The sequence below is a fragment of the Trichosurus vulpecula genome, chromosome 3 (genome assembly GCF_011100635.1).
Source record: "Trichosurus vulpecula isolate mTriVul1 chromosome 3, mTriVul1.pri, whole genome shotgun sequence".
NCBI lineage: Eukaryota > Metazoa > Chordata > Mammalia > Diprotodontia > Phalangeridae > Trichosurus > Trichosurus vulpecula.
Window position 1 is genome coordinate 199,575,054 of NC_050575.1, and position 16,565 is coordinate 199,591,618.

The window sequence follows — 16,565 nt, forward strand, 5'->3', positions numbered from 1 at the left end:
ACATGACCTGAGGAAGATGTTGAATTATCTAAAGCAATGATGATGAAGTAACTTGTCCAAGGCTCTGTGGCTATTAAAGTGACTTGGAACTCAGCCCTGGACTTCTGCCTTACGAAAACATGCTCTAGTGAATCCCCTTTGTTTATTCCAATTTATCTTGTATATAGCTTATATAGTTATTTTCCTGTTTCTGCCTCCCATTAGACTGTGGGCTCCTTGAGAGCAGAGGCTGTCTTTTACACAAAAGACGGATGTCTTTTACACTTGCCACATAGTAGGTGCTTAATAAATACGTATTGATTGACCTTTGAAGGTCTTCTATTTATAATCTGGTTTTTCATGTGGGGTCATTAACCTATCATGGAATGCACAGACGTGTTTGAAAGTATCTAAGGCATGGTTATCAGCACGTTTTAAATAACATATTGATTGTAAAAGTTAAAATTTAAGACCACGTTAATCATGAAACTCTGCTACTCACTGTAGTTAAGGAAACGGCTAATAGCCTTCAGTAAATACTTTTTCATTGGTAGCCATTATTGGTCTCTCCCTTCCCGACAGCTCACTGCACTGTTAAATCCGGCTCTACGTTTGAATCTATGCTTCTGCTTAATGTGACCTTTGATTCTATACTGTCAGGCTTTGGTCGGGAGGCATTGTCCTCCCAAGATCAATTGTAAGCTCGGTGAGGGTTCAGCTGGAGCCAGCCGCACCATACATTAGGCGGGCAGAGTAGGGTCGTCAGGAGCTGGTAATTTGGTGACGTTCCCCGACTGTTCCCCCACCCCTCCGCACCCCCACCCCCTCCGACAGCGCAAAGGGAAGGGGTAGTGGGAAAGACCCAGGGAAGATTTACAATACGCTTACGGCTTTTCTGGTTGGAAGACCCCACCTCCCACCATTTCCACCGCCCAGGTCCGCGGGCCCAAAGGATGGGCGCTGAAGGAAACCTCCGTGGGTTAAGCTGGGAGGCCAATTAGCCCCTAGCCCCAAGTGCCGCAGTGGATGAGGAGCAGGAATGAACTTTGCAGACGGCCCCTTGGCTGCGGGGTGGGGTGGGGGCCGCCCGAGCTCGGGGAAGCGCCTTTGAGCGACACTCCCTGGATCCCCTCTGTGGGGTGGAGAGGGTTAGGAGGAAGGCGGGTGGGAGGAGGAGGAGGGAGTAGGGGGCCGGAAGGGAGGGTGAGTAATCGCCAGGGGACGGCCCCTGCGTGCCGCAGTCGGGGGCTAGAGCCGGAGAAGAGGAGAAGCGGAATTTGGTGACAGTGCCTCCGGGGACCTGCCCCCGGCCCGCCCCGGCCCCGCCCTCGCCGCTGCGCTCGCTCCGGGGCGGCTCGGGCCCCCGCCCCGTTCATGTGGCCCGGCCCGCGGCGGCCGGCGGCGGGGGCACGGAGCGGCCAGGAGGCGGCGGCGGCTGTGGCGGCTGAGGCTGAGGCTGAGGCGGAGGGAGAGGAGGCGGCCCCGATGTGAGGAGCGGCGCGGTCCGTCCGCCCACACCCGCCGTCCGGCTCGGCCCCGGCCCCGGCCCCTGCCGCCCTCAGGCAGGCTGCACCATGCGGAGCCGGCGGGGGCTGCGGCTCCCGCGCCGATCGCTGCTCGCCGCGCTCTTCTTCTTCTCGCTGTCCTCAACCTTCCTCTACTTCGTGTATGTGGCGCCGGGTATAGGTAAGGCCCAGAGGCGGCTCCGCGCGTCTCCTTGGTAACAGCACCCCCCCCCTCCCCCGGCCCCTGCGCGCCCCCTCCACCGGCCGGCCCACCCGGGGGACACGCGCCAACGGGCTCCCTCCGCGGACCCTGCTCTCGAACCCGCAGTGCGCGAGCTTCCCGACTCCATCCTCCCACTCCCCGCCTAGCTCGGCCCCCCAGATCCAATCTTCTTTCGAACCCCGTACTCCTTCCCCACTCATCTCTTCCCTTCCCTCTCCTTTTCTCACTCGCCCTTCCGACCCCCCTCTCCTATTCTGACCGTCCAGTCCTTCCTCTCTCCTGACCCCCGACTCTTTCCTTCCTTTTCTGACCCCTTCTTCTTTACCCTCTCATTTTCTGACCCCCTTCTTTTCCTTTTCCTGACCCCACCATTTCTTTCCTCTCCTGATCTCACATCTCTTCCCTGTCTTTTTCTGAATCTCCCATCCCTTTGCTCTTTTTTCTTACCCCCTCATCTCTTCCTTGTTTTTTGAACCTCCATTTCCCCTCTTTTCTTGAACCCCCCCATCTCTTCCCGCTTCTCTCTCACACTCCTCCTCTCGTATTCTCCCTTTTCTCCGAGTTCCCCTTTCAAACTCTTGTCTGCTACTCCATTCTCCCCCAATCCTTTCCTCCTTACACTCCAATCTTCTTAGCTCCCCCATCTTCTCTGATCACTCCTTTTTTCCTCCCAACTCTCCTGTCCTTTCTCACTCATCTCTCTCTCTCTCTCTCTCTCTCTCTCGTTCTTCCTCTCCCCACCCCCCCCGCCCCTTTCAACCCTCATTTCCTTTACTCTGGCTTGTTTTCCCACCAACATCCCTTTTTCTCTTCTTCTCTCTTCCAACCGTTACCTTGCCTAAGGCTGGCTCTTTTCCTGAACCCTTATCAATTACCCTCTCCTACCAACCCCTTCTATTTTCCTAACCTCATTCTCCCACCTCTGTTCTATCTCTCCCTCCTTTCCAGTCTATTTTGAGCCTCCTTTCATTTCTTTTCCTCTCATGGCTTCCTTCTTATCCGTGTCTGGTTCTGACCTCTTCTTTCTACCACACTATTACCTAGCTTCTGCCTGGTCCTCTCTCTCCACATATCTCTATCCTTGCGCATTTGACTATCCTGCATACACACGGACCGATGCCTCTGTCTTGGCCAGACTCCAAAATCCTTTCTTCCACTTCTGGAATACCTCAAGCACCTTGCCTTGGATTTCCCGCTTGTCCTTTCATTTCTATCCTATGTCTTGCTGCCCTATATTTCTTGGTGCTCTCAGTTCTCTTGCCCTCCTACAAGGGCACACATCTTTTTTCCCACCCTCGCTTCCCCTTCCTGTCCGGGGAGGCCTTGGCTTATCCAGTTTCCTCTTGGGGAGTCATACTTCCAGCCACATGGAGAGATGACTGGTTCTAGGCAATAATATCTGCCTATAATCTGTACTTCCTTTATTGCTCACCCTTCAGGCTAAGGTTAGGGGTGCTGCATCAGTCGTCAGTATCTGCTGGGGTAGTGGAGGTGGGGCCTGGACATGTGAGATGAGTTTGCTCTTGGGCTCTTGGAGAAAAGCCTAGGGTGAACCGAAGGCGAGAAGGGTATTCATTTTGTCCTACTGCTTTTTGGAAATTCTTCTAGACAGAAAACTTTAATTGTGTTTAATTAGGGTTAGGTAGATCTGGAGAGACTTCTTTTAAGTCATGCCCCTTAAGCCAATGCAAATTTCCTAGAAAAGAATGAAAGCATTTTGTTGGAAGCAAAGCTTGTCCTTGAGAAAAGACTTAGACCCCCAAATAGGCACTTTCTAGTACTAGAGAAGTGGACTTGGAGACCCTGAGAGATTAGTTTGTGAACTCTGAGAAAGGTTAGATTTGACTTTCCTAACTGCTTATTGAAAGCTATTGTGGAAACTTTAAGATAATTTGATTTAGGGTAGGAGGAAAATAGTGTTGCGAAGGAAGGGAACCTGAAACTGATTGGGAATTAAAATAGGGAAACCCTTTAGCTTTTTTAGAACTATGGTATTTGGTGCTATGCTCTGTTGAATTATCAAACACCGAACTAGCTGAATAGAGAAATTTCCAGTAAAGCAGCAGGTTCTCCCCCACTCACTTTTGAATAAAATAAGCATATTTCACCTTATGGTTAGTATTGATGTTTCATGTTATCAACTGGGGATTATGTAAGGGGGTGTATATATGTGTGTGTGTGTGTGTGTGTGTATGTCTGTGTCTGTGTGTGTGTTTGTTTAGGTCTTGTGCTTTTAAAGAACCCTTTGACGATGTTCAGTGGAAATAAAGTAGATGACATTAATTTGCCTTAACAGGGTCAAAAGTGCTTTTTTTATGGAAAAGTACCCAATGTTGTGTGTTTTGGAAGTGGGGGAGGGAAAGGAAAAAGTGATAAGAATATTTGCTGAACAAGAATTGCTGAGTAATTAGTGATACTAGTTGAGGGTAGGTATCAGTATCTTATTTGACACTATTCACTCTGATATTCATTTGAAATTTATTACAAAGGGAAATATGAAGCACTTCATTCCCTCAACTTTTGTGTACAATGTGTCATGTATTTCAGGTTGTAGTATTTCGATCAGCCATATTAAAAAAAAGTTGATTGGAAGCCCTATGTTGTTTTAAAAGGTTGGAAACTAAATTCTTTGACAGAAATGACTGAAAATTGACTTAAATTCCTTAACACCAAATTTTTGAGTTAGCAAAATTAGAGTGGTTCTTTTTTTATAAAGCTGTGCATTTTAAAATTGTTTCTGAATTTTCCCATATTACTTTTAACTGAGAAAAGATGCAAGTGTTGGATTTAAAAAAAAATCTTGAACTTAAAAGACTGAGTTGTTTAGAATTTTAATTCTGTTCATAGTACTGAAAGGTGAAAAGAGAAGACTGAAAAAGGCATGCAGAGGCTTTTTGGTTTAAATCTAGCTAAATTTAGTTACTACATTGGTATTTCTCATCAGGGACTTAAGGCCTCAAATGTCCATTTTTAGAATTATTAAACTGCTCTCTAGTAATACAGTAGAGACTTTTAAAAAAAAGGATAAGATAACCTGGAGAAAGGAATTGAAAGGAAAAATGGTAAAACATTTCAGAGGTAAATGTCTTAATTAAACTGCCATTTAAAATGGATTATTGATGTGTTAAATTTATAAGTAAGTATAATTGAGTTTTGTAGTATGGAAGAAAGTGTCAAACTTATGGATTTATTTCTTTACTGGATTTTTGTTTTGCTGCTTCTTTTTTCCTCTGTTAACACTTTTTTGGTTTTGTAGTCAATTCAAATATGTTTAAGGGATAAGGACTACTTATCTGTTCAGATGTGTTGTTCATGTGTTCAGAATAGACAAACAAACTTAAGAATCATGTCAACGATAAGCTATTGGTGCTGATGCCTCCATGTGTGAATGTGGTTGAGTGATAAGCAGAACACTATTAATGTGGAAGCTCTCAGATCTAATGCCAGCACCGTTATATGTGAGCCTGGATCATATAGTCAATTGAGACTTTTTACAATGTCATCTGTGAAATGGGAATAAGGAGATCTGCTTTCCTCCCAAACTTTGTTGGGATGTAACCTATTAAACATGATCATGGAATACCAGGTTTCTCACTGTGTCCAGCTTAAATACTGGCACAGAATATTCAGCCATTTTTACTCCTAAATCTAGTTAAGTGTGATTTCAGTAGTCAACTATCTCTTTGGAGGCTGAGGGTATTTTTGGTTATTAAAAAAGAATTCATGTATAATTGTTTCAGACTGGTCAAAGTGACTCTGAAAGAAGATAGTGGTTAGAATATGGAGGGGGAGGCAAAAGTAGTTCTGTAGTTGCACATTATTTCTGTATGGGTACTTGACTGTTTTAAAAGGTTAAACAGTTTGTTTAGACAGTAAATCATGAGCAAGGGTTTTGGGGGAAGGGGAGTTTTGGGCTTAATTTTTTTTAATTGTGCTAGGAGCCAAACATTGATATTTAAATAGTGCTTTTTGTCTCATATAGTATAGAAATATTGCATATGTATAATAAAGATATTTTTTACTTTTAAAATGAGATCCACACTTAACATAAATTTTGCTGGGGTCAAAATTCCTTACTCCTATTTGGCTGTGCCTTTAAAAGGTTATAATTCTTAGGAAGAAAACTAAGTGGCTTTTTCATAGCAATATGTGATCTAATAGAGTGAAAGCTTCTTAATCCCAGGCGTCGGGCCTTAATATTGTGTGGTGTTGTGTGTTGAGGTTACAGAATTTGAAAACTGCTAAAAGCAGAAAATCACATTTTAGAATCACTTGCAGTGCTGCAATTCAGTGAATTGTTTAGTTTAACAAACATTTAAGTACTTGCAATATACAAGGCACATAGTAACTGGGATACTGATACTATGATACAAAAACAGAATTGAACTCCCTGCCTCCAGGACACTTAGAATGCTGTAGGAGATAAGATGTGTACAAGTAACTACTATGTAAAGTCAGAGAGAGATTTAAGAAGGCTCTGTGTGGTAATGAAGGACTAATATAGATGGACTATTCAGCTAATAGGAATTCCACATATGGTCTATTAGGAAGCTGAAAATTCCTTAGGTTGAACTTGGCCTGCTGTTTGGACAAAGGTGAAATCAGTGAACTTGGGAGCCATGATTCTGTAATTCAGTGGTTCTGCCTGGTACAGATTAAAAATATGAATAGAGGAGAGTTAGTTGGGGCATAGGTCCTACAGAATCAGTGGAGTTTTAAGCTATTAAGGTATAGTTCCAAAATGAGACCTATCTAGTCCGCTCCCTCCTCTTTTTCCCCCATATAATTTATTCTTATGTCGTCTTCTTGAAAGAAAGAAAAGTTGAATGGTTTTCCTCTAGAGAAAGGTTATCTTTTGAGAATATAGCGGCTGGAAATAAGGCATTGTTAATTGGAATCTTGGTTCCCCCTACTTGCTGTGACTGGATGATTTGGGGCAGATCTTTTGACTTTGTTGTATCTCCTCGTTTGAGGCAAAAAGCCTCTAGAATAGCTGAACTTTATGCCTTGGGTAAACTTTCCAGTGAATTATAGTCAGTTATTTAATGTATAGCTTATATTTTTAAATAATTCTAGATAAGGTACAATATATACATTGGTAACTCTCTGTATACATCTAACTTAATCATATAATAGCATCTGCAATAGCTAGTGAAACTGTAAGACTTCATTAAATGTAGTGTGGGAACAGAAAAAAAATTTGAGGGAGGAGAGGTGAGAGGTGAAAAAAATATGACCTGAAAGCCTCAGCAGTTAAGTTTATAAACTATTTTTTTGAGAGAAGGGGAATAAAATATTTTTGTATCAAAAATCTAGTGTCTGCCAACTTTGTTTCAATCATGCCCATACAGAATCACTTTAGGTTGTAGAAACCAAGTGGATGCTTTCTTCTTTTTTTTTTTTTAGCCAGGAGAAGTTACCTATTTCATGAATAGCTATTTTTAAAATGTGCTTGGGTTTGGGGTTGAAATTCTTTTCTTGGGAAGTTGCACAAGAGTTGGATGATCTGTGAAAGTAGGTTTCCAAATAGTATCAATTTCAGTTCTGGGCCTCATGGATTGGAAGTATAACATTTGCTCCAACTCTCATCTTAAAATTTAGTGGTGGGATTAAATAGTTGATCTCTGACTTCTAGCTCTAAAACTATGAATTTAGATTTTGTTCGTAGGTATGAGGGAATTAGGAAGAAGGGTTCCTTCTTTTCTAGGCTCTGTGCTAATTTCTGGGAGAGTAGAAATTCCTTAGAGGTCTCAAGACAAATTGCTAAATTCCTGATTACTTGCTTATGAAAAGCTTTTTTATTTTTATACTAAGAAAAGTGGGTTGGACACACCTTGCCACAAGGGATAAACACTATAACTGGAAATTAGTAAGGGAGGCAAATCTATGAGGGTAGGTCAAGGAAGCACTTAAAAGTGGTTGATAGCATTGGAACAAAGTTAAAGCATCATTTGAAGCCAACAGATGAGGTATGCCTTAGGGAAGTTAATGACATTTACAATTATCCCATCATGATATGAACAAGGCATGCTTGCAAATTACCACAAACCCCATGTAGACTATGTGGTTCAATGAGCAGAGTTATCCATTGCTAACTGATGATGTTTTCATACATTCAGGTGTGTCTTGACTTATGCAATAGGTCCCTGGAAAGTTATAGGTAAATCTTTTTAATAAATAAAATAAAAGTAGGTGAGGTAGAATTGTTCCTTGCCTTCCTAATTGCTGCCAGGGATACAAGAAGCACATAACATTATTAGAGCTGGAAGATGATCGTGGATTTGTTACTTCAACTTTACTTAAGAATAAGAAAACTGAAGTTTAAAGGACTTAAATAACTTACCCAGGATTGAGAAGTATCAACACTTGCAATCAAGTTGGGGAAACAAGATTTACCTCAGGAAAATTAATCATACAAACTTAAGTACTAAATTGTGTCATAGACTATAAGGGCCATGGGATTTGAGAGAAGGAAAAAAAAAAAGATGACACCAAAGGAGGCTTCCTAAAGGAGGGTGGGAACTGGGTCTTGAGGAGTATAAAACATGGGTGACTCATTTTGTAAAGCAATTGTCTCCTAATTTTTTGGTAAATTTAGACTTTTCATATATTGTTTGCTTAAATTGACTGGCATGCCTGTGACATCATCATCAGCAGTGTGTTCAAACTCTGTCTGGACATAATCATTTGGACTTCTTAGGTAACAGCCTTTCTTTGAGATGAATTGGAAAAATTACACTTAGGTATAATTTTTCCTGTTTAAGACCTTTGGGGTGAGATGTCAGAGCTCCTAGCTATTTCTGCTCTGAAGTATACCTTTTTGATCATGTGAGCTAGAAATTGAAAAGAAATCTGTTTTGGCTATTGCCAAAAACACCTTAAGTCTTTGAGCCCTGGGTGGGTGGATCCCTTTAGTTTTGCCAAAGCAACTCTTTCACTTTAGTTCTTCCTTTTTGCTCAGCCTCAAAGAGAGTGTGCCTTAGTTCATGCCCTACCCTCAGTCTTTCAGGTAAAGCTAGATGTTAAAATCAAATTAATTTTACCTTTTGACCTGAATACTGCCTTTGCTTTTATTCCAAAAAGCTTGAGGAGCTGGAAAGAATTTTTATTTATAGTCTCACCTCCTGCTGATCCTGTGAATTCATTGTTTGCCCAAGCCTGGGAATCACTTTGAATAATTTAAAGTGCTGCCTCCTCTCAGATATCCCTTTCTATTCCTTTATTGTTAGCTTGGGTAAGCAGTTATTGGAGACAGGGTGGTGTTGCCATCTTCTCACCTGGTTACTAGAGCTAACAGGTAATTTCTAGAGACTGAAAGATTGTCTGGTCATTGTTTGGGAGGAGGTCCCTGAAACACATTTATCAATTACGTAGAAAACTACCATCAGACTATTAATGGCCTAGCAGCACCCTTATCTAGCAGCACTTATGAGATACAAAATAAAGATAATAATGATAAATGTCCTTTAATTCTAATGCTTTCCTTCTGTTGATCATTTCTTATTTATCCTATGCATAGCTTGTTTATACACAGTTATTTATATGACTGTATTTTACCTTTGTTTATATCTCTGGCACTTAGCACAGTGCCTGGCACACAGTTGCTGTTGTTTTTGTTCTTTGATTTTTGAAGAGGGCCAGTGACATCAAAGGGTGATGTCTTGATGCCTGAGTGAATTGGATTTAAGTGAGGCAGATTTGCACAAAGTCATCAGCTTCACTCTCTCTTCCAGAGTCATTGAAGTCCAATGGCAAGACGAAAGTCAGGACAACTGGGCAGTGGATGACCTTGGCATCTTTGATGTCTGACCAAAACCTAAGCGTTACACTGTGCCCGATTCAGCCTCCTTCATGGCCATTGGAACAAAGTATTCTCATCCACCAGTTCCAAGGGGGGTGGGGGTGGGGAGGGGAAGTCTTTACATGCTTGGGGTAGACATCTCCCTAACTTACTGACAGCTTTGAGGCCTGTCGGTTATCCTCAACCTGGTTTACCCTGTCTACCAGGACAGTTTTACTGGGGTGTGGCTGATGCACTTGCTACAGCTTCTTGGAGCCACAGGTGAGAGAGAATTAAGTGCTAGGTAGACACTAAAGTTGGATAAGCAGCTCTGAAAAGGGCTTGGCAAGTCCTTACACCAGAGGTGGTGGTCCTCCTTGAACACCCCATACACCCTGGCACATAGTAAGCATGTGATAAAAGATTATTGACTGACTAATAATAGCTAGTCACATTTACATATTACCTAATATAGTTTATAAAGTGGTTTCCTCACAATAACTTTGTGATTGTAAGTAGGACAAATGTTATCCTCATTTGACAAATGAGGAAGTTAAGGTCCCTCCAGATGAAGTGCTAAGCTAATGAGCTAAACTAGTAAGTAGTACCATGCTACCTTACCTCCCTCACTTTCCCTTTCCCCACTTTGCCTCAAGGCAAGCAAGCAAAAATGTCTAGATAAAAACTTTCTCATTAATCTGCAAGTAGTAGAAGAAGAGAAGGCTTAGTTAAATTTTCGGGTCCTACTCATTTTTTTTCCCCCTTGGCCATGGTTGGGAAATGAGTTTTCCTGGTTATGTTCAAGAATTAAAGACATTTATTTAAAATAGACCAAGAATGACATCTAAGACTATAAAATGACATACATTTTAGATCTAGTAGTTAGAGTTGGGAGGACTGCTGTGCCCCGCCCCCCCAGTGATTTTTTTTAATTCCTTTTTTTTTTTAAACAAAAGAGGTACAATCATTTTTGAAAATTCTTTGTATCACACTTCAGTTAAATTCATTGAACATTTAACAAGCATTGGTTAAACGCTCGTATGCCCAAGTGCTTTTTGTGGTGCCTCACAGTTTTATTGTGAGGAATCATAGGTTCATATATTTACAGCTGGAAGGGACCTTCGAAGACGTGGAGGCCAACCTCCCTCATTTTACAGGGGAGAAAACTGAAACATAGGTTACAGTAAATTACTTGCCCGGGGTTCCACAGCTAGGAAGTATTAAAGATGGGATTTCTGTCTTCATGAGTGCAGTGCTATAAGTTTCTATAAGCAATATAGAAACTGTAAAACAGCATGTAAATGTGAGTTGCTTTTATTATGTAACTCATGCTCCTTTCAGTACAATATATTAAAAAACTGTTAAGCAGTAGTGGAAAGAATTCCAAATTTGGAGCCATAAGGCACAAGTTCACATCTTAGCTTTGATGCTGAGTGAACCTAGCTAAGCAAGTGGTAACAGTAAGTACCTCAGTTTTCTTATCTGTAAAATGGAGGTCTTAACAATTGGGCCACCTACTTCACACAGTTATTGTGAGGATAGTACTTTGGTAACTTTAAGAACTGTATAAATGTCGGTTATTGCTTAGAGCAGGGATTCTTAACCTAGGGTCCATGGACTCTAAAGGAGTCCATGAACTTGGGTGGGGGAAAACATTATATCTTTATTTTCACTAACCTCTAACTGAAATTTAGCATTTCTTTTGATTATGAATGTAGGCAACAAAAATGATTCTAAGAAGGGGTCCATGATAAAAAAAAATCCTCTATTTTACAGTATGCTATAATGAAGAAGCAAATTTTAAAGTTTTAAAACTTTTCAAATCATTTTAATTCCAGTTTCCTGGTAATGACTGCAAGTGCTTCTAATAATAATAAAATGTCACTTATTTTTAAAAATGCAAGTTTAATTGATATCTTTTGTTTTTACATTGCAATCATTTCTGGAAATGCCTTCTCCCTCAATCCCTAGTGTTTAAATCGAACCCTCCCTTGTAGTGAAGAAAAATAGTTAAAAGAAAACAACTTAGAAGTGACCTGACAGTTTAGCTGGCATTCTGCCAGAGTAGTCCCTGATTTCTCTTCTTAGAGGAGAGGTAGGTTTCTTTATCCAATTCTTGGAGTTAGTGATTTTTCAGTTGCCCAGAGTTCCCTTTCAGTTGCTTCCTGTTAGTGATCTTTTAATTTACATTGTTGTGTTCCTTCAGTGCTTTCTTCTGGTTCAGGTTATTTCATTTCACATCAGCTCATACAAATCTTCCCATATTTCTCCAAATTCCTACTATTTATTTCTTACTACTCAATAATATTCTAATACATTTGTATACTACAGTTTTTTTCAGCCATTCTTTAGTTGATAGTCATCCATTTTTTCCCAGTTTTTTTGCTGCCACAAAAAAGTGCTGCTGTGATGTATTTGGTGTATTTGACCTTTACTTCTGTCTCCAACTGCCTTGGGGCATATGCCCAGGATGGCATTGCTAGGTCAAAGGGTAACAATTTAGTTACTTTTCTTTCTTTCATAATGCATTTCTTCAATAACTTCACAGTTCACTCCCTGTGTGTGGTGCTTCCTTTCTCCCCATAATATCCTCCAACATTGACAGTTCTCAGTTTTGTCATTTTTACTAAGTTTTGTCATTTTTACTAAGTTGTAACTATTAATGATTTGGAATATACTTTCATATGGTCATTTCTAGTTTGTAGTTATTTTGAGATCCCTATTTTTTTCATATCCTTTGACCACATCTACTGGGGAAAGGCTTTTAGTTATACTTGTTTTTATTCTTCTATATAGTGATCAATAAGAATTCATTTATTAAGTTCTTACTGTGCTCTATGTGCTATGTTTTGTGCTGGGAATGCAATCTCTTCTACTACAAACTTCCCTTTATCAAGAGAAGCACTAGGTACATAAATGAGTATAGAATATATGCACAATATTTTTGGAAGGCCCTAGCAGCTGGGGTGATCAGGAAAGGCCTATATAAGCACTAGCACGTGAGATGAGCTTTGATGGAAGCTGGGGATTCTCAGAGGAAGAGGGGAGTTGAGCTTGTTCTAAGTGTTTTGAGCATGGGGAGCAGACAATGCAAAGCCCTGTGTGGGAGGTAAGTAGGCCAGCTTACTTGGACCGTGTGAGGGGGAGTTATGTGTAAGTAAATCAGGAAAGGTAATCTGGAGCTACATTGTCTTAGATTTATCTTACTTATCAGTCTTTTATTAGTGATCCCTGTTAAAATTTGATTCTGTTTGCTAAAGTCTTAGCTATAAGCTCTTAGTTTGGTTCTGATGCCCCAGCAAGGTCTTTCTCTCTAAACATGTAACTTTGTGTATAGAGGTTAGCTAATACTACCTTTAAAAAAAAAGACAATTTGTTCTATTTTCCACATAAATTATTGATGATCTCAGTTTGAGGCAATGTGGCCTTGTTGGAGCAAGGGATTACTTTTAGATTTTGTTGCTTTTCTTCTGAAATGCTTGAATAAGTTTAATTGCCAACATATATTTCTTTACTTTTTAAATGGTAACTATATTTGCTATTTAAAAATACCTTCCTTACAGACCCATTGAGTACTATGAATGCTTTAAAAGAATGGTTCCAGTGTCATTAATTGAAAGGTGTTATTGAAACCCATGGCTTACATTGGTCGATGATGTTCGTTTTGTTCAGCATGACTGATAGCATAGCATCCAGAGCTTTAATGTTTTCTCCTTATGAACGTACATCTTTGTGCTTTGACCTCTCCATGAAAGCCAGGAAGAAGTGTTAGAAAATCAGATTGCTAGTATGGATGAAAATGCTTTCTAGTTGATTCTAACATACAAGAGTAATTTGGGAAAGGTTATTTTAGCTAAGTTGGGAGGCTGCCTGGCGTAGTGGGTTTGGAGTCAGAAGACTGGCGTTTGAGCTGCTTTCTGACTTCTGGTAGTTTCATGACAGTAATAGGCAAGACACTTAACCTCATGGAGCCTGTTTTGTCTTATGTCAAATGAGGATAATCTTGCACTATTATTACTAACAGTAGACAGTACCTCAAGGTATGGAGGTGACCCTGGATTTTCAAATTAGCAATGAGTATGTAAAAGCTCTGGCAAGTCTTGATAAGTTGGAAAGGTTTTAGCATATAATCTATCTGACGAATCAGAGTAATTAAGTGTGGAAGATTAATCAATGACCAGAAGGTTTGACAGCAGATAATTTTTTGAGGTACAGCAGCTTAGGAAGACAATGTATAAGGGGGTGGAGAAGGTTAATATGGGAAAGAACAAAGGTTTGTTTGTTTTTTTGGAGTGGGGAAGGCAGGGCAGTTGGGGTTAAGTGACTTGCCCAAGGTCACACAGCTAGTAGATGTGTCAAGTGTCTGAAATCATATTTGAACTCAGGTCCTCTTGACTCCTGGGCTGGTGCTTTACTTCGCCACCTAGATACCCCAAGATTAAAGTTTTAACTGAGATCTGTCAATCAGAAAGCTCAATTAACTAACACTTATAACAATTCTCTGTTAACTAAGAATATTTCACAAAACTCCCCATTATCTCCCCACAGTTCCCCTGTGACTAAGACAGACTCATTTTCAGATGATAAGATAACTAAAGGCAGGCTGTGGGCCCAGCTTTGGGAGACCTGGAGGACCAAGGAGAGGGGCTGGTTTTTGATTGTGAGAAATTTTTTAGTTGATAATGTCTTCAGGAAATGAAAAGAGAGCTAAAGAATGAGGAAATATAAATGATAGAGCATGTAAAACCTGTTAAGCTTTTACTTAGACATGGTGAATTATAGCCCTTTGCCTCTTTTTGGGAGGGGAGGACTGTACTGTCTTGGCTGCAAATTCACTTAATATGATTTATTTGTTTGTGTGTATGACACTGAATTTTTTTTTTAATTGTACAGTCATCTTTGGTTGCATGGGAGAGAGGGAGCTGTGATCTTTAAAGACAGCAGGCATTCACAAGGTTTTTTTTTTTCTCTTAATTTAAATTTATTTATTTAACATATTTAGTTTTCAGCATTGATTTTCACAACAGTTTGAATTACAAATTTTCTCCCCATTTCTACCCTCCCCCCCACTCCAAGATGGCATATATTCTGGTTGCCCTGTTCCCCAGTCAGCCCTCCCCTCTATCACCCCCCTTCTCTCTCATCCCCTTTTCCCTTCCTTTCTTGTAGGGCAAGATAAATTTCTTTGCCCCATTGCCTGTGTATCTTATTTTTTAGTTGCATGCAAAAACTTTTTGTTTTGTTTTTGAACATCTGTTTTTAAAACTTTTAGTTCCAAATTCTCTCCCCTCTTCCCTTCCCACCCACTCTCCCTAAGAAGTCAAGCAATTCAACCTAGGCCACATGTGTATCATTATGTATCACCCTTCCACACTACTCGTGTTGTGAAAGACTAACTTCATTTTGCTCCTTCCCAACCCATCCCGCTTTATTGAATTTTCTCCCTTGACCCTATCCCCTTTCCAAAGGGTTTGTTTTGATTACCTCCACCCCCATCTGTCCTCCCCTCCATCATCCCCCCCCTTTTATTTTTTTTTTATCTTCCTCCCTCTTTCCTGTGGGGTAAGATACCCAACTGAGTATGTATGGTATTCCCTCCTCAGGCCAAATCTGATGAGAGCAAGGTTCACTCATTCCCCCCTCACCTGCCCTCTCCCCTCCTCCCACAGAACTGCTTCCTCTTTCCACCTTTATGCAAGATAATCCATCCCATTCTATCTCTCCCTATCTCCCTCTCTCAGTATGTTGCTCTCTCATCCCTTAATTTCATTTTATTTCTTTTAGATATCTTCCCTTCATCTTCAACTCACCCTGTGTCTGCTCTCTCTCTTTTACATATATATATATATACATACACATATATACATACATACATATACACATAGATATATACATACATACACATTCACCTATATATATATACATAAACATACACACACACGTGTGTGTGTGTGTGTGTATATATATATATATATATATATATATATATATATATATATACACATACATACATATTCCCTTCAGCTACCCTAATACTGATGTCTCATGAATCATACATGTCATCTTTCCATGTAGGAATGTAAACAAAACAGTTCAACTTTAGTAAGTCCCTTGCAATTTCCGTTTCTTGATTACCTTTTCATGCTTCTCTTGATTCTTGTGTTTGAAAGTCAAATTTTCTATTCAGCTCTGGTCTTTTCACTGAGAAAGCTTGAAAGTCCTCTATTTTATTGAAAGCCCATATTTTGCCTTGGAGCATGATACTCAGTTTTGCTGGGTAGGTGATTCTAGGTTTTAATCCTAGCTCCATTGACCTCTGGAATATCGTATTCCAAGCCCTTCGATCTCTTAATGTAGAAGCTGCCAGATCTTGGGTTATTCTGATTGGGTTTCCACAATACTCAAATTGTTTCTTTCTGGCTGCTTGCAGTATTTTCTTCTTGATCTGGGAGCTCTGGAATTTGGCGACAATATTCCTGGGAGATTTCTTTTTGGGATCTATTTGAGGAGGCGATCGATGGATTCTTTCAATTTCTATTTTGCCCTGTGGCTCTAGAATATCAGGGCAGTTCTCCTTGATAATTTCTTGAAAGATGCTATCTAGGCTCTTTTTTTGATCATGGCTTTCAGGTAGTCCAATAATTTTTAAATTATCTCTCTTGGATCTATTTTCCAGGTCAGTGGTTTTTCCAATGAGATATTTCACATTGTCTTCCATTTTTTCATTCCTTTGGTTCTGTTTTATAATATCTTGATTTCTCATAAAGTCACTAGCTTCCACTTGCTCCAATCTAATTTTTAAAGTAGTATTTTCTTCAGTGGTCTTTTGGGGCTCCTTTTCCATTTGGCTAATTCTGCCTTTCAAGGCATTCTTCTCCTCATTGGCTTTTTGGAGTTCTTTTGCCATTTGAGTTAGTCTATTTTTTAAGGTGTTGTTTTCTTCAGTGTATTTTTCAGTATTTTTTTGGGTCTCCTTTAGCAAGTCATTGACTTGTTTTTCATGGTTTTCTCACATCCTTCTCATTTCTCTTCCCAGTTTTTCCTCTACTTCTCTAACTTGCTTTTCCAAATCCTTTTT

At 40.3% G+C, this 16,565-nt stretch overlaps 1 protein-coding gene across 1 annotated transcript in view; it reads left to right on the forward strand.

Annotated features, from left to right (window-relative positions):
* Positions 1 to 1,379: 1,379 nt before the first annotated feature.
* B4GALT5 (beta-1,4-galactosyltransferase 5) overlaps positions 1,380 to 16,565 on the forward strand; it is a 158,978-nt gene continuing 143,792 nt past the window's right edge. The window contains exon 1 of the mRNA XM_036750380.1: positions 1,380 to 1,665. Coding sequence (XP_036606275.1) covers positions 1,554 to 1,665 — 112 coding nt within the window. The 5' untranslated portion in view covers positions 1,380 to 1,553. The remainder of the gene's footprint in view (positions 1,666 to 16,565) is intronic.